General features: G+C 36.4%; 1 protein-coding gene across 9 annotated transcripts; it reads right to left on the reverse strand.

Annotated features, from left to right (window-relative positions):
* Window positions 1–107: 107 nt before the first annotated feature.
* Window positions 108–21,924, reverse strand: LOC138189590 (dynein axonemal heavy chain 7). 9 transcript variants are annotated; one of them, XM_069131627.1, is made up of 49 exons: window positions 21,469–21,924; window positions 20,903–21,060; window positions 19,571–19,724; window positions 18,878–19,027; window positions 18,580–18,771; window positions 18,078–18,454; window positions 17,635–17,856; window positions 17,275–17,572; window positions 16,801–17,148; window positions 16,367–16,632; window positions 16,128–16,281; window positions 15,748–15,974; window positions 15,350–15,551; window positions 14,949–15,183; window positions 14,736–14,851; window positions 14,374–14,652; window positions 13,999–14,256; window positions 13,589–13,873; window positions 13,231–13,479; window positions 12,799–13,144; window positions 12,502–12,671; window positions 12,292–12,423; window positions 11,874–12,095; window positions 11,311–11,762; window positions 11,019–11,216; window positions 10,644–10,791; window positions 10,090–10,317; window positions 9,830–10,014; window positions 8,587–8,896; window positions 8,219–8,464; window positions 7,796–8,025; window positions 7,358–7,577; window positions 7,036–7,224; window positions 6,122–6,496; window positions 5,767–5,939; window positions 5,396–5,641; window positions 4,992–5,279; window positions 4,689–4,880; window positions 4,383–4,609; window positions 3,784–4,154; window positions 3,483–3,663; window positions 3,224–3,412; window positions 2,447–3,044; window positions 2,053–2,263; window positions 1,644–1,664; window positions 1,253–1,487; window positions 1,010–1,161; window positions 428–712; window positions 108–331 (listed from the first exon to the last, which is right to left on the reverse strand). In XM_069131627.1, the coding sequence occupies exons 1-49, from the start codon at window positions 21,883–21,885 to the stop codon at window positions 125–127; spliced, it is 11,814 nt and encodes a 3,937-aa protein (XP_068987728.1). In that variant the 5' UTR covers window positions 21,886–21,924; the 3' UTR covers window positions 108–124. The 9 variants fall into 9 exon arrangements, with proteins under 9 accessions (XP_068987728.1, XP_068987730.1, XP_068987729.1 ...); XM_069131629.1 differs by having other exon boundaries at window positions 20,903–21,133; window positions 21,469–21,608; XM_069131628.1 differs by lacking the exon at window positions 1,644–1,664.
* Between the last annotated feature and the right edge of the window lie 879 nt (window positions 21,925–22,803).

The raw sequence follows: 22,803 nt of genomic DNA on the forward strand, positions 1-22,803 counted from the left end.
TGCAATTTACAATTCGATCATTGCTGTATTCCAAAATTCGGATAATATATACTTTTAATTAGAAACTCAGTTCCTCGACGTATTTTCAAGATGAATTCGAAAGGATGAAATATGAAAATAATTTTTATTCAGAGAGCTGACAAAGTAGTGCGACTCCTCTCATGATCCAATGTTCCGGCGATTTTAATGTAGGTAATGTCATAGCGATAACAAAATTTGTCGAATGTCCAGTGGTTGATAAAACCCCTCGTCTTTCGCTAGTTTTATATACAGGGCAAATGTATGTTACTTTTTCCTTTATATCCCCTTTTCTCACAGGTAATAACCACATCTGAAATGATAATAATACTAAAGTGGGGGAAAAAGAGGCAGAAGCGAATGAAAAAGATAATGTAAAATGGATAGATAAACATAACGTTATACTTACAGGAAGCATAGGTTCATAAAGTACTTTTGGAAAGCTTTCATCTAATGTCATTTGCTTTTTATTAAATCTGGCACCATCTAAAAACAATCCGTATATATAAACTCCATCCTCAGGAGGAAGTACAGGCATTGTATCGGATTCTAACACGAAGAAATCAAAGATTAAAAGGTCTATAGGAATCCGATATTTCCTCGCATAGTTTTGTCTGGTTCCTGTCAAAAATGCTTGGGTAAAATAAAATCCTGAGATCCAATATATGACCGGTGCTCCCTTTTCATACCATTCCTATAGTAAATATAATTAAAGTTAGTCTGGAGACTTGTCTTAACGTTAAAGTATGTATGTATATTAATAACCCTTTTCCTACTACGTACAGTTAATGTATCTAGAATAGCTTTTGTATATTATATTCGTGACCTTGTAAGTGAAATGTTATAAGGAAAAATATTTAAAAATGTACGTTTATAGATAGATATGCATGCATTATTGTCAACCAGTTAGTTTCATATCATAAATCAGACAGAAATGTTATTATTTAAATATATGAATGATAATAGCGTTTTATAAGAAGTAATGTCTTACTTTAAGAAAATTTAAGCGGCTTAGTAAATCATGTACATAACTACCAAGTGGCTTTAGCGATGGATAAGAGTATTGTTGCCATAAAGCAGGTATCTTGTTTGTCAAAATTGCGTCATAGATATCTTCCAATTCAAATGACATGATAACAATACCTGTAATTGTAAATAACAGATACGACGAGTGTAAGGATACGACGAGTTAACTAGAAACGTAATATAGGACATTTGCTAAAAATAAAAAAACCTTTAATAGCACGTATAATATTCTCCAGACTGGTTCTAACATAATTGAGAAGTTTGTTAAATCTTCCCATTTCTTGGACCAACACAGTATTCATACTTTGTTCGTAAGACATTGGATACTTTCCAAGCGCCGATACAAGATCATAGTCATCTGGCAATTTTTGTAAAATATCATTCGACATTCTAAGCACTATTTCATCGTTGGTGAATTGTCCAGTTCCAGACTTGACGCTTTCCTGCCAGTGGACGAAAATAAAAGAAAAATGAGCTTTAACTTAATAACTCTATGACTCTTTTTATACTTATAATTAACTTTAATTTACTTATAATTAAACTTTTATCGTTAAACAGTCGATAAGAAATTGAAAAAGATGTGCTGCAAATTGACTGACCTGTTGCAATTGCCAGAGATCCTAATTCAGCGATGATATAATTGGAAGAATTGGGAAAATTATTATAAGAAATAAATTAGTTGTTAAATACAGCAAGTAACTACTTAAAAATCAATGAAATATCCCTACCCTTTCTCATTCTATGTCTATTCGAAATTAGTTTGATTCCTTCAAGAAATTTATTTGTACTTACTGGATAAACAAAACCAATAGAGATAATGTTAGATGTAAAGAAAAATATATAATCTATAGGTACATACCACACGGTCCTAAACAAGGTTGCCACGTAAAGATAAATACATGAAATATGTAATGAATGCGGCATGTAAGTAGGTATTATAAAAATAAGGCCGGTAGTAAGTCGGAGATATAGAGAGGAGGAACAGTAGGAGACGGTAAAGTAGATTACCTGTGTTAATAGAAGCGACGAAAACAAGAGGTTCGTTTCATGCTGATCTTTGATGATATCTGCATTTTCGTTCATACCGAAAACACTCGGTTCAGTGATTAAGGGTAAGTTTTTTGTGTATTCCACGAACGCTTCATGCTCTCGCACACTTGGGCAATAATAAACCATCAAAGTATCATCGAAATAATAACGTTTTTCGATAAGTAACTCCCTGGAAAGTAGTTGAAATCACGATATGAGAATTGGATGGAAACATACATACATACATACATACATATGAAGATGAAAGTATTTCGTATATACATATGAAAGTATGTATGCACAGTAGAGGTATCATACATAGGAGTATATGTATAAGTGACAGATATATAGAAATAGTCAAGTATGAATTTACTGGCAATAAAATTTCGACAATATTGTGTTCAAAGTTCTGCGATCCCAGTCATCCGTAACTCTTCCGCCATAGTTGCATTCTCCGGTCAAATACTTGAGAGCATCGAATCTCACATCTTCAAATTGATCGAGGAAAAGGTGTAATTGTAAAACACTGATTCGAAGATCAGTCTCGTTGAATTCGTATGTAATGTTCCAACCGATTGGGCCAAATTGTCGTCTTTCCTGGATTACAGCGTGGAAGAAACACAACGAATAAAGAAGCTTTTTGAAGTTTTCCGTTTGGGAACAGGATTCGAAAAAATCCGGATCAACAATCGGATCACTCGTGTACGATCTAACGATGTTAGCTCTTAAGCCTTTCGGCGGTTCATTCGTCATTTTTATACTATTCTCTAGAACCGAGGACGGAAAATGTTCGGACGGGTAGCTCGTCAACCACAGTCGAAACTCTGAGTGAATCGTATCGGGCATCAAACCTTCGCAAATTTTTTCCAAGGTACTCATCCAACTAATCGCTAAATGACAGTTTTGCAGAACAACCCAGTTACCAACTATCACAGCGGTTTGAATCATTTCCTCGGCAATTGGTCCCTGTCCTATTAACCATTCAAATTTATTAATTCCATTTACTCTCATCCTTTCTCAACGCTGTGAAACTGTCCCGAAAATACTTTTTTATTATACTTTTATTTTATTTATTATATTATTAGACATATCTTTATTATATTATATTTATTATATATAAAAATTATATTATAAAAATCAAACCACTTGCCTTGGCCGAGGGAAATAGAGAAAAGGCGATTGACGCTATAACCTTGTTCATCCGCAAACGAGAGTAATAATTGCGTTGGATCGGTACCGGGCGTCAATACGAATATCAATGGAGTGCAGCAGTTTGAGTCGGCATAAGTCGAAGCCAAATCGAGCGGTGGCGGTTCGATAAACTGCGAACCAAGTTCCGCTGAAAGTTAATTAATTAATTAAAGTTAGTGAGTTTAGGCTAGATAAAGAAAATATCGGATCGACGATACCTTGGACGAAATTTTGCACTGCTGGGAGGATTTTATCAGGACGAATGCACCTCAGTATCAACATTCTTTTAAATAGGTCAAGATGTTGGAACGGTACAGGGATTGTTTCGATCTGCGGTTCCTTCGAGTCGAATAATTGTTTCCATTGGCTGGTATTGCCAGTAAATGCTTCTCGAATACCCTAACGGAATCGGAAGAAGGATGTAAAGTCAGTAAGATACGTGTCAGTAAGTACACGTACTCGTGCGTATGTTCATTTTAAGTGGAAATGGAATGTCGTGAATTCGCTTTCCAGACTAACCGAGAACTCTTGAACCTCGTCAAGATTACATAGTTCGTTCCATTGTTTAGTCGGTAGCCATGTTGTTGGATTTACATATGGATTATCGATACCAACTCCACCCGTTAATAAAAACATCCAATGCGATGGACAAAGTTTCCCTCGTTGCTCGAGCAAATTGATCGTCAGTAACAGAGAAAACAATAACTTGTCCTTCTCGAATAAAGATCTACAAATGTTCGCGTACAGAGAATATGTGAAATATTTCATAAGATCTTTTAATCGTTGTTCAACCATTTCCGCTGGTTCCGTATGATCGATAGCCAGTTCGAATAAATTTACGAACCACGACAATGAATATTGATACATAGGATCGATATTTACCAAGGCGGCTGAAACAAAATTTCATTATTTCCAATCTGTCATTCTCTTTTTATTTCGATTATCGTCTAGATCGCAACCATTTTTCGATCGAAGGGAAACGATGCATTCTCTGTTGTAAGATCGAAGGATAAATAAGAGATATTTTCTACCGTATTTATTCGGTGGATAACAGAAGGAAAAGGGATGATCGCAAAATACGTAATGTTACGCAATGTATAACAAGTCAAGACTGATACCACTGGTGAAGAACAATACGGTGGAATATACGGCTATAGGCGTGTACTGCAATCTAGCATCGTCGATTAACTTTTCCGTTTGTTCAGCTACCGTTTGTTTTACTTGAATTTCATTGCTCAAATTTTTAGACGATGTTAAAATATCTACCGCTTCTTCGTCCTCTAATACGTTGCCTTCGGCAATCGATAATATTTCCAAGATTTTGTCCTCTGTTTCTTGCAATAGCCTGATTTTTTTTTTATTTTTTAAAGAATATAGAGAAAAAAAGGGCAACATTTGTAATATTTTACAGTCGAATTAGTTACTTTTTATTCGCAGCTCCTTGCATGATCAAAGCGTTCTTTTCCGATTCCAAGTCTGGTCTTTCCTTCGCTACAACAATGCCCAATAACTGATCTTCTAATCCGGTTGGTGTTATCATGAAATTCAACAGTGTTACCTTCACTGCTACCTCTGGTAAATAATGCGGATTTCTTAATCTCGTCGTAATGTACAGTCTAATAACAAAGCGAAATAACTATACATGACTATATATGACTCGTGTGTGTGTGTGTGTGTGCGCGCGCGCGTGTGTGTGTGTATATACATATATGTATATATCCAAATACCTAAAATTGAAACTGTATTCGATAATTGCGTCGCCGAATTTTATACAGATCGCACCAGCCTGTTTGAATGTTTCTTTAAGTAAAATCGGCTCGAGTATAGCATCCAATTCTTCGTCAACATGTTCAAGAAGTACTGGTAATCCAAATTGCAACGCGTTTTCCAACACTCGGCCGTAGTCAGGCTGAGTTAGCCGAATAATATTCACGTTATTTTGTTTTTCCATGTTTTTTATCCATCTATTAGCCTGACCTTGAGGATCTATTATAAGCGGCCATCTTCTTGAATTTCTACACGTTCGACCGATGTAAGCCCGAATTAGTATCGCAGTAGCAAACATCGTAGAAAAAATTACGAAAGACACAAAGGGAAGAATCTTATTTCATGAATTTATTTGTTTGCTTACTTGATGATAATACCGTTATCGACTGAAAATGCATCGTTTGGGAGTCCGAAAATATTCCAAGATCTGATTAAAGCTGGATTTCCAAGGATGTCGCGCAACTGGAAATCGGAACTACAAACTACCTGCAAATCGGTACATCGTTTCACCCACAGAACAGTTTGTCGAAGGCGAAACGGCATCGTGAATGGACCTAGGTAAGCGACCACGCCAGAAGCGATCACGATATCACCCATTAATCGCTGATACCTGTACAGCGTTTCGATTACATTCGATTACATTCGATTACATTCGATTACATTCGATTACATTCGACACTACTATACATCCCGTATCGTATAATATCGCATGCATAACGGGTACAAAACTTTGACCTTTCTCCTAAAGATTTCGCGGTATCGGACCAACGCGAATATTCTCCGCCCAAACCTCCAATTAGATCCTCGGCTCGTTTTAGCTTGATCTCACAGTCTGTCACTTTGTCGGACATTGCTTGAAAAGCAGTTTTTCTTTGTTCCAAAAGTTCTTCCAATATTTTCAATTTTTCCTAAATGAAAAATCATTCGTTTTCATTTGGTTTCGCGGTCGTAGTGGCGCATCGCGTTACTCGAAACCTTACTGACCCACTTATCAGATGAAAAAAGTACGATAGTCGAACTATAATACATACATAATACGTATTCGCTATTCACCGTAGTCGATGTAGTCATTTGAAAATAGTCGGTGTACCTGTACTTGTCGAAGTTGTTCTCGCTTTGCTTTTAGAGTATCCATGGCTTTATCATAAACCTTCTGAGCTTCTGCCAAAGCTCTTTTCTTCGGAGCGACTACTTTCGATACTTTATCATATTCCGACATTGCGAATACCCATCGGCACAATCCCTCGCATGCTGTTGATACTTTCTTTATCTTTTCAGGATTAAAGTCCGGATTAGTCAGGTATTCTCTTCGAATTTTTTCAATCACGGTATCAGGGATGTTATCCTTGTCAAAATTAAGCAACGAATCGAGAAATTTTACGTCACTCAGCATTCTAAGAGCAGCCCTCCAATAATCCTCGATGAATGTACCGTCAGGTTGCTGAACTCTCTCCGGTTTTATTTGCTGTGGAAGAGAATGTACGTAGGAGGCGATCTAAGTGACGACAGATACAAATGAGAAGAAAGTCTTAATTTCGCTCTTACGCGTTTGTTACGTCACATGGACTAACTAAGCGTAAATACTGTAAAGCCTAAAAATAATTGCGCTGTCTTTATATATTTCAACAAGACTTAAAATTAGAAATACTAAGAAAGATAATGGATGGTGTATGTTGGAATAAATATTAGTACTCGAAACAAAGGTATTTCCGATAAAAGAAAATGTGTGATTTCAGAGACAAAGTATACATATGCATAGATGAGTAGCAGCGAATGTGTCAAGTAAGCAAAGTGTCAAAACGAGTTGAAGTAATAATGTATTTTAAATACGCTTCCTAACGAGATAATTAGTATTAACTTCGTAACATTACATTAGTAACGTGATTCTTATCTTTTTTAGTATTTCTTCCTAGTGGTAAGTACGGTGAAGGGCAAATTACGAGTTAGATAAACTTTGTCATCTAGATAGTTTACTTAGATGTTTAGAAACTGAACAACGCAAACCTTGAGGACACAGACGCTCTCGACGATCAATCTCACTCCTTGCGGCGGTTTCTTCATCGTTCTTATTACAGCAATGTCGGTAGCCGTTAAAGTGTCCAAAGCGCTTTGAGCACGTTTTAGAATTGGCATCGCTTCTGCTAAATCAGCGTCACATTCCGCTTTAATCGCAGCTGCTTCGTTCGCATAGACCTATAAATAAAATAAATTACGATTATAGGTTATAGGGATTATAGGTAGATTATAGGGTTAGGGATCAGAGGGATCGAAAGTTGGTAGATAAGTGGCAAATCGTATCGTGTAAATAAATAATGTAATCAGTAACCTCGGCTACGCTTTCGTCAATTTTCACAACTTTCTCAAATTCTGCCACTTCTTGTCTTTCCTTATCAACCTCGAGCAACATTCTTTCAACATCTTGGGTGGCGGTTATTAGTTGCGGTTGCAGCAATTTAAGAGTTTCTTGCATCGTTACTACTTGTTTTTGCGTTTCATCTAATTGATCCAAACCACGCTCGTATCGAGTTTTCGCATTAATTATTTCCCTGTTTTGTTAAAAAAGTCGATTTAATATCAGCCGGTGTAATATTAACCGATTAACAAGCATCAACAAGCACCGACAAGCACCGACAAGCACCGACAAGCACCGACAAGCACCACAATAATCGATCCGAATCGATTTTTCATACGTACGTGCATGCATATGTGTTACGCATTTATAACATTATTATGTACGTATGTACGTACGAGCAACGAGACTTACTCTCGTTTCCTTCCCAACAGATCCTTAAACGTGTTTATCATTTCGAGGTACGACGTTGGCGTGACATAGACATGTCTGTTTAGTCGAATGAAAAACTCTGCGCTCAAATTTTGCGTGGAGACGTGAAAGAATTGACACATGTCGATACCAGCGGTTCTTTCGTTATCCGTCAATTCAATGGCCCGCAGAAATCTAGTCGCAACCGCTAATAGAGCATCCTCTGGCCATGGCTTGAATCAAATAAACGTCACAAGTAAAACGAAACATACGCTGCGTGTATCAAGCTCCAAGTATGTATTATAGTAATGTACCGTAATACTGATCTAACTATAATACATGTTAGTAGGTAGCCATTTCTTGTTACTATCGTCATCATTATTATCTCACAGGAAGATATAATAGGTATCAAGTTTATGCGAATACCTGAAGCCAATCGATGGTACAGCAGTTGACTAATGCCGGAAACTTTCTGATCCGGTTGCGAAAATCATTTCCTATCGGTGACATCACCATTACGATGTGCAGTTGATCGCGAGTTATCTGAACGAAAAGATTGAACAATGCTACCGCGCTTCCATCCGTTTGCACCGATCGGTCCCGCTGCCTGTCTATTTGCTTCATATGTTCACATATTTCAGCTAGTTCCTCGGCGGTGAATATATTCGGTATCTAAATATTTTAACCATCATCATCGTCGATCTCAATCCCGTTTGATGAAAGAAACAAAGAAAAAGAAAGAGGAGGAAATAGAGCTATACATATATTTATGTTTGCTAACGATATCATTTTACCTCTCCAGAATTAAGAATATTGCTGATATCTTCGAGGAAGCTTTCCTGCTTAATTTGTGCATCGCAGAAGAGAAAGGTAGAGTGAAGATCGGTGGCAGTCACGCGCCTCAAAATCCCTTTTATATCCTCATGCCACGAGTTAACTCCATATTGTTGAGTAACTTCAACTTGAAAAACGTCGTAGTCACATATGTGCGAGGCTAGTCTAGTTAACGACTGTCTTCCCGTACCGCCGACTCCGACAAGAAGCGCGTGATTACGCGGTTGCTTGATAATACGGGAAATTCGTGACAAATGTTCGATGGCGTACCTAACGTGTTTCGTGTACGTTTATATTCAAATCTGTTATATTCGCCTACGTATCCACATTTATCTTTATTAACACTAGAACTACCACACCAGTCAAATTGAATGGATTTACAATTTTATTTTAAAATTCCTACTTCATGTTATATTTTTTTCCCCCAATGATGTAATGACTTTCGCAACGATGACTAAAAGAATAATATAATGAATTTTATTTTCTTTCTTATGTATTCAAAATGAAAATAATTTTGTATCAAGGCTACTTATACCAATACCAGTGAAAATGACTGGTACTTGTCAAAGTGTAAAAAAAGGGTCCTGCAATCTGTTTATCGAACCCCAATTAACCAGTTTCCTCGTTTTGTACAATTTCCCACACGTTTTTTAAATTTGTGCTTCGTAGTCATTCAATATGATGATATCGGTTATCAGGAAGATTCCGGATCGATCACGATGCTTTCCACACAATCCACACAAGTCTCGATGGTATAAAGAGTACGAATTCGCGATAATATAACGAGAATTCTACTTAGAAGGCGACAAATATTCGATTCTTCCGAATCCTAACTTCGCACGATAAGCAAACTGTATAAAAACTTCAAACTCAGTTTTCTCAGTGTAAAAGCTATTGTGGAAATAGAGCGGACGAGAGACAGAGCGACGATATTATAAGCGGGACTATACTTAGGATATCTTGCACACGCTTGCACGTTACGTTACGTTCTATTTTCCCAAAATTTTCCACGAAGACGTAAAAATGCACGTTCCATAAATTATTTATCGCTAGAAACGATCGAACACTAGAAATACCACACCAATCAAAATTACTGGTCCTACAATTTTATAAATGTGTCAACCTTCGTTTAGGGATCATGGTAGTTCTAGCTAACTATCGGTAGTTCTAGCGTTAACAAATTATTCAATATCGTATATTTACCGGAATAACACTAAATTCATCGGCTTTCTAGACATTGTGTTGTATTCAGCTAAATAAGTTTCTACTATTTCTCGTAACTGGTCGAGATCTGCGACCTCTTGATAAAGTCTGATATCTACCTTGGTGTCGCCAAAATCGCAATACACTAAATTTCGAAGTTCTTGCTCGGTGATTATTGCTTGTGACTTTAATTCGATAGGAAAGATAGAAATGAACAGCATGTTGTTATCAACGTTGAAAAAGTAAGTTTGCAAACTTACTTTATCATCCAAAGTTGCTTCCCTTTGCGGGGGTAGAAGATCTTTAAACAGTTCTTCCATTAACACATTCATTCGATCGTTCAAAGTGGCGCGTATTTGTTTCACCAACCAAGAGATATCTTCTTGATCTATTAAACGATCCCCAAAAACTCGAAGTACCTCGTGAACCCAAAGTCTCCTCATGCTGGTTAAACTCGACATAGTTTCCGGGACGGACAGCAGGACTCCCTATGTATTTGCATATTATTGCTGTATACATCGTACATGCGCTCGTCCATGGAGATCTGTACTTGCATGCATGTGCATGTATGTATGTATGTGTACGGAGAATAATCTCGTACGTTGTTCGAGAAGATGTACGTGTGAACTACTTACAGGGATGCACTGATACTCAGTATCAAACCTACACTATACTTTAATACGTGTGTATATCGTTGTTGTAACTTTCGTTCTAAACGCTCCAACTAATTTAACCGACATAAATTTATCGAAGCACAATTGATACTAACCAAGCATGTGTTTAAATAAGTTTGACGATTTAAATATATAGAGACCTGTATCACTTTGGAAAAGTCGCGAAGATTGAAGACATAATGACATTTGGCCGGTGTTGGTAACAGATTAGAGAGACTTTCCTTGTATACATCCAACGTGCCCAGAACGATTTCGTCGATACATGGATCGAATTCTTTACTGAATCCTCTGAAAGAAATATAATTAATAAATTTTTTATTTTCAAACAAAAAAAAAAAAAAGAGAAACAAAATAAGGAAAGGAGCACGAGAAAGGCATGTAAAAACGGGGACAGGAATAAAATGGACAAAATTATTATGTTATGTATAATATCACCTATTACTAATTACTATTACCATATGTGCGCGCTCACATACATACACATACACGTGGATCAACCAAAGCTTTGTACATACCTCGTATCAAGATGCCAGAGCACGATTTTACTAAATATCATAGTCATTACTTCGTCTTCAAATTCTGATATCGTTAAGACGACAAAATGTCTTTTAAATCGGGGTGTAACATCTTTCCCACCGCGATATGGTGGAGCCATAGCACACATTAGATGAACGTCGATCAGTTTTATCATACTTTTCTCTCTTCTATCGTACCTGCAACCAATTTTAAACAGCTTATCACTATACACATATATCATTAGGAAGAAAAAATAAACAGAAACGAAAGGAAAATCATTTCTTTTCTTACCATTCTCCGTGATCCAGCCATTGACGTAACAATTCGATCGGAGGTTGTGCCCCATAAATTTCTTTCATCGGCATCGAAAGATCGTCGACAAAAACGATCCATCGTTTACTTATTGGCGCTCCGTAAACGCCTTTCCGCCGTCTATCCAATTTTCCCATAATCGTGTCTTGAGTTTGATTCGCCGTAGTTTGCGCAGAAAAATTGATGATCAGTGGTTTGTTTACTGTGGGATTATTCTTTTTTAATAGAAAATCAATTATATAGACCGATTTTCCAGTTCCAGTGGGGCCTACGAATAGCACTGGTTTTTCGTTGCTTACTAGCAAACGAAATAGGGCTGTGTACCGTATCGTTTCAACGGTAGGTACTATTATTTGATTTACGGGAATGTCACGAGGAATCGGTGGGCTGTCAAGCAATTCATCAGACCATAGTCTCCATTTTCCTTTGCCCTGGCCGTAAACAGTAAACACCATCGATAGAATTAGCGAATTATATGTATAATTTGCTTTCACGTCACACATTCAACGGAATTATCTTTGATAAATTTCTAGTCAACTTACCTCTTTGATAAATTTGTAGTCAAAGACAAGACCATCTCTCGGCATAATAAATATATATGGTTTTAAAGGTGGTTTTATCGGTTTCGGTAATTTGAACATTTCTATCAAATCCACAGGAAAATCTCTTTCGAGAAAGCCACGAAAGAGAACGCTGAACCGTTCTCTCGATTTTACAGCCAACGTGCCTCCCAGCCCCCAGATACACGAAAAGAAAAATGAACCCTGAAAATCTTCGATTGTAACAAGAGCAAATTTAATACTCTAACTAATTTAATTGGGACCTCATCTTATCTCATGTCTCGCAACAAATTGGATAAAACGTTATTTGCCCGAAGAACACCATTACTTGAAACGATTATTATGATATTACTATTAAAGTAAATATTTTCAATTCGGAATAGGTATATGCCAATCTTACCTCGACTTGGGCTCGAAGATCTAACTCGTCGATATCCTTAACAGCTTTCTCGTCTCGATATTCAGCAAGAAAACAGTCCATCAGATAGGTTAGTGAACGCACGAGATTTGTATCCGGCATCGGGCAAATTTTCTATAACATCGGAAGGTTGAAGCTCGTTCAAACAGAATATAAGTAAACTGGAGTAAACGAAAAACAAAAAATAAAAACCTGAACATGTTCGTGATGTGACCAGTAAAGTATAGGATCGCAAAATCTTCGAAATAAAGACTCATATAGAAAGTTTCTTAACCACGAATTCATCACAGGCGGAGTATCAGCTAACCAAGATTTAAGTACAGGATCCCAACCAAGTGCATCTGGTTCCATGTAAATCATTCCTATATTCGAGAAAATATGAGAAATATTTATAACTGTATTTGGTGTATTTTAAAAAGATTTGTAAATATTTATCGAAAAGAAGAATAATGGAAAAATAGGATAAGAAAGGTATACATACATACATACCACAACGGGAAACTGTCGCAGGCGAAGCATGCTCTAAATCCATCGTTTCAAATATCAAATTGGTATACGGTGCTAATTGAATAATTTCTCCACTCATTAAGCAAAGCTTTTTGTTGTCATCGAGTACAGTATTCATGCTTTCGATCCATACTGCGTCTATCGGTCCGTCAAAGATTAACCATTTGCGATTTTCGTTGGTCGATGTTGCAAAAGCACGATAACTGATAGCCAAAACTCCGTCGGACCATTCATGGGATATCGGATCGAATTGTCCATATAATTGACCCAACGGAACAGCTTTGGGATTCATCGCAAACTTTTCAACTTTACGTTCGCTTATTAGATTCTGAAATATCTTATCTCTTTAAAAAAGACAAACGAACATACACACTATCTTACGAGTTCAAACCTACGACCAATAAAATGGCTTACTCGTTCTTCGCAAAGTTTTAATGCGTCAGCTAGAATATTATACGCCGCTGTCTTTCCAGCAAATGGCAAGCCAACAATCATAAATCCATGTCGAACGATCATCATCTCGTATATCTGTTGTATTTTCTCCAAGAACCAGGCGCTACATTGTAAATTCGACGCTGAGCAAACGTCATAAACACATGTATTCAAATCAGTATAGTCTGGCTCTGGGAGTTTGACACCGGGAAAGAGATCCGATGTAATACCCTAAATTGAACCAGTTAACAACTTCAGACTAAATCAATAAAAAGGGTGGGGGGGGGGGGCTGGGGGAACGAGAGAGAGAGAGAGAGAGAGAAATATAATAAATACATACGTTGAATAATGGCAAGTCTTCGCTGAGAAATTTGGGTAAGTTGACGTCTTTGATACTGCGCAATATTAATATATCCTCATCCACTTCTGGATATTTTATTTTTAAATTACCAGCCGCCACCAGAACAGATTTCACTGCCCTCATCCCATAATCGTAATGATTTTGACTCGACAATTGTTCCGAGCATAGCCTGTAGGCCGTTACAATCTTTACCGAGAGTGGACGTGCGTCATAAAATCCATACGAATACAATGTATTTTCGGCTATCAAAGCGTAATCTGGTACCTAAACAAGATGGCAAATTGGCAAATTATTCAGAACCTTCCCCGATTTTCGATTTATATGGTTTGATAAAAGTTCCCTTACTTTCTATTGATTAATAAGTTTCGTAAAAGTTATTCCATACCAACCATCATTGCTACCGGTCGAAAGAGCGCCTTTAAATTATCCGGAAGTTCGGTTCTTCCAGCATAACCAGGGTTCATCGTAATAAAAACAGCACAAGTAGGGTCTAACTTGATTTCGGTGCCTTCGAAATCTAGTTTAGTTAATCCAGCGTTAATAGCTCGTTGAATCGTTAGAATTTGTTGGGCTACTACCGACAATACCTCGAGGTCGATCCGATTAAATTCATCGAAACAAGACCACGCCCCGGTGCTTGCTAATCCCTGGAGTAAGTTTTCATATACATATATGTTACGGTGTTACACATGTCGATGAGTACGGTGTACTCTTAAGCACAAACGAAACTAAGTGACAAATAAAATTAGTAGTTAAGAATTTACCTTAAAAAATTTACCCAATGCGATGTAATCGAGACCTTCCGAACAATTAAATACGACGCATTGTTTAGCTACAGCCTTAGCTAGATCCTTGGTAGTTTCGGTCTTGCCAGTTCCGGCCGGACCTTCGGGCGCGCCACCGAGGTGCAAACTTAGCGCGCTAAATAATGTTCGGTAACATCTATCGGTCAACGGCGTTATGACCAATCTAGATGTGTTACCCAGGTACTCGTATGCGTACTTCAACGACGTGTTTATCATCGTTGACCACAAGTCTTCGTCCTACACGTATACATATAGAAATAAATACGTCGCATCGAATCGACACAACGATATTACTTTTCTCTCTCTTATCACGTGCCTACCATCCAATAGTATCTCAATTGTGCCAACCACTTGAAATCAGTAGCGATGCTGACTCTTTCTTTATACAATTCCGTTACAATATCTCGGCTATGCACGTCCATCGTAACCAAGGCCTCTGAAATCAATTATACCTACATCTATGTATTCGCATAAGGGTAATGAAACTATGTATTAATTCTACGTATTCTATGCGCTATTATGTCTTTTCATACCCAATGTTACACGATTTTGCGTTGACAATATGCCACGTACTAATTTCACTATCTCGTTCAATTCGTTTGTACAATTGTCGACGTAGTTCTTCAAGTCCTTCAATGACTTGGACAACACCGCCGTCACATCGGCTGTCCAATAAAGTTTACTGACACAAAGAATAGTCTGACCGGGCCATTCTAACGCCCATTTTGATCTGATCTGCTTTAAAAACGCGTCCTTTGCTTGCACGACCTATTAAACATGTGCTCAAGTGTTAAAATCTTGTTTATCCTTCAATTCGACGACACTTCTAACAAGTAGGTATTTCATATTTTTATATTTCTCTATTTTCTCCTACTTTCTTAATGGAATTTCAATGGAAATGTGCACATTGCCGTTTGCAGTGATTTCTATTCACCTGTGCTTTAACACTCCTCTTCATAGAAGATTCTAGTTCAAGTAACCACTTTTCAACTTGACCTCGGGCCGCCGTTGTATCGATAATACCTTCAAGAATGATTTCTTCTCCCTCAGAGGACTTTATAGCTATTATTTCCAAATCGACCGTGAAGCTTACTTGAGCAATTCCTTCGAAACACTTTTTTAGATGCGGTTGCACTCTAGTATAATATAATACATCGTAAGTATGTCGATTAGCGTCAGTTAGCGTCGATTAGCGTCAGTTAGCGTCGATTAGCGTCGATTAGCGTTCGATTAATGTCAATTAAGGGACATTAAAAGAAAAGTATTCATTTACATATGTACATATTATATATATATATATATACTTTTGGTAAATTATATTTAAATTCGTACCTGGTAGGATCCTTTGTTTCCGATAATATTTCCAAGAGCTCGTCATTCGACAAAAAAAAGAATCGCGGGAAGTATAATCTTTTCTTTTCCAAATAGGCAGTAAGTCCTTTCTGTACTAGATCCAAGAGATTTATACATTTCCTCAATCGTTCGAGCATTTTATCGATTTCAATGACCGACATGACTCGAGGATCCGCTGCTACACATGACATAATTTCTCTCCAAATCTATGTACAGTTATTAATAGTTAATTATCAACGTTTTAGTACATTTTTTCCTTCTTGCGCGCGGATAAAGTTATTAGCCGCTTCCCAAACAAGAACGCAAACTGGAAAGATTGCGTAAAATCAAAATTTTAGGAGAAGAATTTATCGGTATACCTTATCTACAGCGCTAAAACGTCGACCCTCCTCTGGCATTTGCTGTTGAATATCAGGCGACGAGAATATCGGTTCAAGGTACATCCACGTTGCTTGAACTTGTAGCCAATAATCCATGATGCTTTGTAACAGGAGTAGTTTCGATTCCCATTCTCTGTTTGTGAAAGAAATGAAAAATAAATAATCGACACGATTATGGAACTGACACAGTAAACGTAGAAAAGTTGAAAATTACTAACAAAGTCTCTTTTTCAAATGGTTTGATATAAAGAGAATTTTTCATAGTTTGAGCTTTGATCAAATGGTCATCCAAAAGTAATTGTATATCATCAATGCTCGCAATTACGTAGGTGCCTGTATCGCGGTAAGGATTAACGATGAATGTGATCTCTGCCCAATCAAGGTGCATTCGGATGAGTGCTCTTTCCAAGCTTCCTTCCTTCGTCGCTGCTTCCGATATTCCTTCGAATTTCGTAACGTAGTCAGCTAACCCGTAATCAAGAATCTACGAAATATGTAATTTCATTCAACGTATAATACATGCCTACACACACAGACAGACAGACACACACACACACACACACAAATACGTAATCTACTAGTTACATGTGATGTGTGAGAAGGAATACATGAAATTGATTGGTTAGGAGAGAAAAGAAACTACATGTATTACCTTGGCAAGTGTCATCGACTCGTCAACCTTTATGGGAAAGCCAACAATTTCCGATACTTGTTCCCAGTGACGATTCTTTAGGGAAGGGTTTCCAAGAGTAACAATCACAGGCATGTGTTCTTTGAACTCTTCTATCTTTATTCGTATATTTTCAGCGAGCTTTTTCGTTATTGGTTCTTGTATAGATCGTTCTAACCTGTAGATTGTTCGATAAGCGATTGCTGTCGCGGTTTCGATCTCCTCCGGTTCCTGAGAACCTATCATCGAATTCATCCACGTATCGTAGTTTGTTAAAAATTCGCAGGTCGCGTCGTACAGTCTTTTATATGGCCCCAGTTTATCCGCTGTCTAAATTAAAATAGTAACAAATTTTATTATACACTGTATATGTATACCTATTTATATACATATGTAATTATTCAGCTATACCAACTATACGCGTGTATTTTCTGTACATATAATTGTGTAACTTACTGCTTTCCGTAAAGGATACTGGGACTGTTCCCAACCAAATAGTTCCTCTTCCTCGTTAAATCCGTCAATCGTATCCATCGCCGTGATCAGTTTGTTTTCTAAACGATCAGCCTTCTTTTTATACCGATATATTTCCTCGATATTCCCCCAATACTGTAATTCATCGCAGTACTTTGCATATATTTCAAGTTCACGTTCGAATTGTTCGATTTTTTTCTTAAGGATGTTTTGGAACTCCCCGATTTTACTAGCAGCTATCTCTCGGTGTTGTTGAAAAATATCCGGAAGCTTGTAGTACCTTGCAACGTGCCCAATAAATAAGTTTCATTTACTGATTTCGCTTTCTATTTTTCCGCTTACCATTGAAAAGCAAAATTATTAATTTTCAATTCAACAGGAGTTAAGATCGAATAATCTGATAGAACAACGATATATTTAATAATTTCTCTCAATCGACTTTCAAGCTGGCTAGCAGTTTCTGTTTCCGTGGTATTTATAAATTTTCGAAGTTCTATCAATTGCCTAGTGTTTGCTGGAACGCTTAGCGCACGGTCTACGATTCGTTGATATTCATTCCCTACGCTAGTATCGGAGGTTAGAATGATTAAATTATTCATTTTTATTTTGGCATTGGACATAAACTAAATGAATATATAAATATAGGATACTAGTAATAATATCCATGATGTACACACACGTATACATATCTATGTATATATCTATGTATGTACATTGTACATTGCAAGGACATACGTATGTACATATCTACATCGTGGTGAAAGTAGGAAAGAATAATCGCTTACGCTCGAGATTTTTGTTGATACTCGATGATCATTTTACCGACCAATTCCTCTTTAAGCTTACGAGCTACAGAAGCGATATATTTGATAATCTCTGCACGGTGGACGATGAAGAATCCAGCAAAGTAAGTTCGATCGTATTCGATTTTTATTGAACGAGACAAACGATCGTAATATGCGATTAGATTATAGTAATTTTCAAAGTTGTCAGCTGTATCGCACTTTAAGAATTCTTGAATTTTGTCGGCTTCCGAATCGTTTATGAAATTCGCATAATTTTCGAATTCACTCAGCTGCGTGATCGGGCCAATTTTCTCTCTATCGATTAGTTGGCTAATTTCCTCTGTATATTTCTCCAAACATTCTTGCGACATATACGGCTATGATAATAAATTAATCACATATTTTTGTAACGAAACGATATGCAAAAGTTACAATGTGAAAAAATCAGTGACAAAATCTACATACTATCTGAAAAATAAATAGAGAATTATTAAAGAAATACCTCGAGTAATTTACGATGGATAGCGATGGAACTAATATCCAGCATCGTTTCAACGCGCGGTAGCGTACCAATTGTTTCTCCCAACAAATTCAGTACCGTTGAAAATGTATCTGTGAAGACTTTAAACGTTGGCTCAAACAATACGTTTGAATTTCGTACTGTCATCTTAATATCGAAACCGCAACACTTGTTCTACGGGCAATAACAAATACCGCATTTTAAGATTATTTTATTTAGGAAACTTATAATTTGACCGATTAAATCGTATCTTTATATTCTCTTTGTTTTTTTCACTCACGGTTCTGCTGTGAAGATAATCGACGTATTCTTCTATAGAGCGTAGATAAGCTCCTCGCAACTGATCTTCCATAATGAAACCGATACAACTGAAAAATCGTCGACAGCCTGATGTGTCACTTATGAGCGGTAACTCGTTTCGTTCTAATGCCTAAACACATATAACGATACGGTTATTATTCCCATATATTTCTCTAACTGTGAAATGTCTATGTTTTAAATTTGCATCGTGCCATCTATTACGATTGATAATATGTATAATAAAAAAGAAACAAGTCTGTCTCATATTTCCTTAAAACTTGACTGACTGAGTACTCAGATCTCTGATAGACATCTTTATTTTGACTAAGGACTAAGGATCTCTCTTTGAATCTTTTAAATAGAATATCTATTCTCTGTAAAAATTTTGAAAAAACAACTGCCTAATTCTCTATTAAAGAGTATCTTATACGATTGTATAAGATATGTATACGAAAATGGTTTGGAATATTATACATATTACACGATGTAACTTATACCTCTCTATACTCTATACATACTTACATTACATTATGTATCACATACTATCTTATATTATTGAATTTTGGTTCCACGTGATGGTCACGTGCATACAAATATCGCGTATTTTGTTTGATTTTACGTAATAAGGTACACTATTATACAGCATACTATTATATAATATATCGTACAATACCGCAATTAAAATTCCTCGAATTTTTGGTAACCAATGCTTTGCAAGTTCCTCTTTCACCTTGGAACACATTTTTGAAATGGTTCTCTCGAAATTGCCAAGATCATACGATGCGTCGCGTGCTGCCAATTCCCTTCCATTTATGAGTTTGCAGCCACTGTTGCACCAAACATCATAATTATAAATATAAAAAATATGAAAATGTTTCAAAATTTGTCAAGTTTAAAATATGTGATGTACGTATGCATCCAAGTACAGGGTTATCCATTTTTACTCGAAATCCGCGCTCGCGAGAACATTGAGAATGCAACTATGCTAATATACGCTTACTATGCAATCAAATGTTGCGAGCCACCTATGAGCTGTTGCTAGAAGTATAATTAGGCGAGAGCACAGATCGGTTTAATTGCGTTGTAGAATTTTCAATTTGACGTTACAATAAGCAGAGGACGATCGCCGAGAAAATGAGCCTTGTGTTTTCAAATAAACGTAACTGATTCTGTTCACACATATAGCTTGATTTTTTGTTTTTAATAACTGATATCCTGAATTATGCTTATATTATGAATTATGCGAAATGTAATTACAATTTAATTTCATTTTTCTTTTTTATATAAAATCGCATTTAACTGGAAGTGTTATGAGCGAATTACAATGAAATTGTTCACATTTTTACAAACACCTTTTTTTATTTCATCCGATAATTTTCATTCTTAACGTATGAAACATTTCCTTCTACGTGGTAATTTAAAATTTGTTACGATTATTTTCTACAAATTAACCGCTATTACTTGATTTTGGATCGTCCTGATATGAATACATCGAATGTAAGAATAAGGAATAAGAACAACAACTGAAAGTTCGTATTTAGATAGACCAGTTAAAAAAAATAGAAATTAATTTAACTCTCGTACTGCAGTGCCTGGAGATGTTCGAATTAGTGGACGAATGACGATGGTTGTTTATGTTATAACGATAAAAAAAGCAAACGTATCTCTAAACAGTCTAAACGACAGATTTAACATCAGTGTTCGACCGCTCATAGACGGTTGGCAACATTTGATCGTAGTACTAAGCGTACATATCACTCCACGTAGCCATGTGAATGTTCTCGCGTGCACCGGTTCCGAGCTAAGTGGATAATCCTGTATATACCTACGAAAACATATGTAACCGCTATTATACCGCCATATGTATGTATGTGTGTATGCGTGTGCGTGTATATATATATAAGTGTGTATGTATGTATTTATATCGTTGTGAAAATTGTGAAGAAAATTGTGCAAGCACAGGTAATTGTAGATAGTATTGGTTTATATTAGACGAGAAACGAACCTGAATTCGCGGTACCAATAATCGAAAATCCGTCGTACAACTGGACGATATAATATAACTCTTCTTTCGAGTCTCTCTCTGTTCCATCGATAATTAACCTCGTGGTCTTTCGGAAGTCGTATTCCTTCGAATTGTTCATTCTTTTCGAGTGCAGTAAACTGGAAATCACAGTAGTTATCAAGTATCATTCTATCTATCGTATCTATCGTATCATTTTTCCTCTTCCATCGCCTGTCGTTAATAGGTATTCGTCGACATTAGTAAATGTACATTCGTTCTACAGGTTTCCATTTATATACGTATTAACAGAGAATATACGACCCGACATTATTAATTATCATACATATAACGTATACGGATAGGCAACAGAAACGGAGAAGGCAACGAAGACACCTATAAGCCAACAAGATTAGAGAATCCGCAATAATACAGATTCGATTCATCAGAAAGGATCCTGCCGATCCATAGTCAGCAACAGAATCGCCCCCGTTCAATGTTAAATCTTTGTTATGCCTATCGGACTACGAGGAACGTTGTAAATTAAAAATACTAAATGCAGAACGTACCTGCTTTAACGAAGAATATACCGAGTTTCCGATAACAAATTCTATGACTGACTTCTTCACGCTTAATATATATTCCTCTTTTACTTCTTTCACTAAACGATTTAACAATTCTTTAAATTTGTCTTTCCATTTGGTTGGAACACGCTTTAGAATATTTATTAGAAGATCAACGTCCATCGATCCTACGTAAACATCATCGATACCTTGTGTCAAATAATAGTAGTATCGCAAAACGTTGTCATTATTTTCTAGAACTATGTCTTCGTTCATCTCCTCCTCTTCTTCTATTTCTTGCATACACGTATTAATTCTGCGAAACGCTTTTTCCTTTTCTTTCTTTCTTTTCTGCTTTATCATATCAATAAGCCGAGCACGAAATTTCTCTCTTTCTTGGCACAGCGATAGATATTTATACATCTTCTAAATCGATGTCTTTTCCTCGTACAATTCAATATGAACACATCTCGAACGCGTGAATGCCAAACAGCTACTGTATAGAACAGCTGCCGTATAGAAACGACTTAAATTATACTAATGTTTGTCATCCTCAGCAACAGAAAATACTATCGATCGGTCGATTTGTTAAGACTTAAATTACACAAATCGCTATAGCATACACCATTCTAAACGATAAATCGACAAGCAGAAAATAATATCTGTGAAATAAGATTATAATCGACCTATACTCCTTCTTAAACCCGTATTATTATATGCATATTTAAAGTCAAACGACAGTTGTTCTTCAATGATAATCTGCTAACCTATAAAGTATCTAACTTTCCATGGTAACCGTGCCTGGTACCTCAAATACGTGTTATACACTATTTTTTTTTATCTTTACAATATCTGTGATTTGTAATATCTGTAATATCTTTGTAATATGTAAATATATATATATATATATATATATATGTAAATACATGTAAATAGTGCGCGCCTCTCCTTTCCTTCGTAGATCGAACACAAGTTATGAGCATATCCTTTAGAACGCCTGTACACCTGCATACATCTGCATAGCCTATTCTATTTGAGACGTTTAAATTATTACGCGTCTAAAAGAGTCTAAAAGAAATTTTAAACAGAAGCTTAACAGCTAGCTTATTAATGTCCTTTTATTTACATTTGTATATTTATTAACAGATGCACGAGAACAATAATTGCATCTATTATACATACATACAAGTTAGAGTCATATATCCTGTTTACACATACATATGCATACATATTCACAAACATACACATATTTAGCACGTTATTTTATTATTTTTGGATAGTTTAGCTACGTATCATTATAAAGATTAAGTTTATCTTTGATTGTCAGTCAATAGGCTTTTT

This window comes from Bombus flavifrons, chromosome 2 (genome assembly GCF_040668555.2).
Source record: "Bombus flavifrons isolate JBK064 chromosome 2, iyBomFlav1_principal, whole genome shotgun sequence".
In the NCBI taxonomy this organism is placed as follows: Eukaryota; Metazoa; Arthropoda; class Insecta; order Hymenoptera; family Apidae; genus Bombus; species Bombus flavifrons.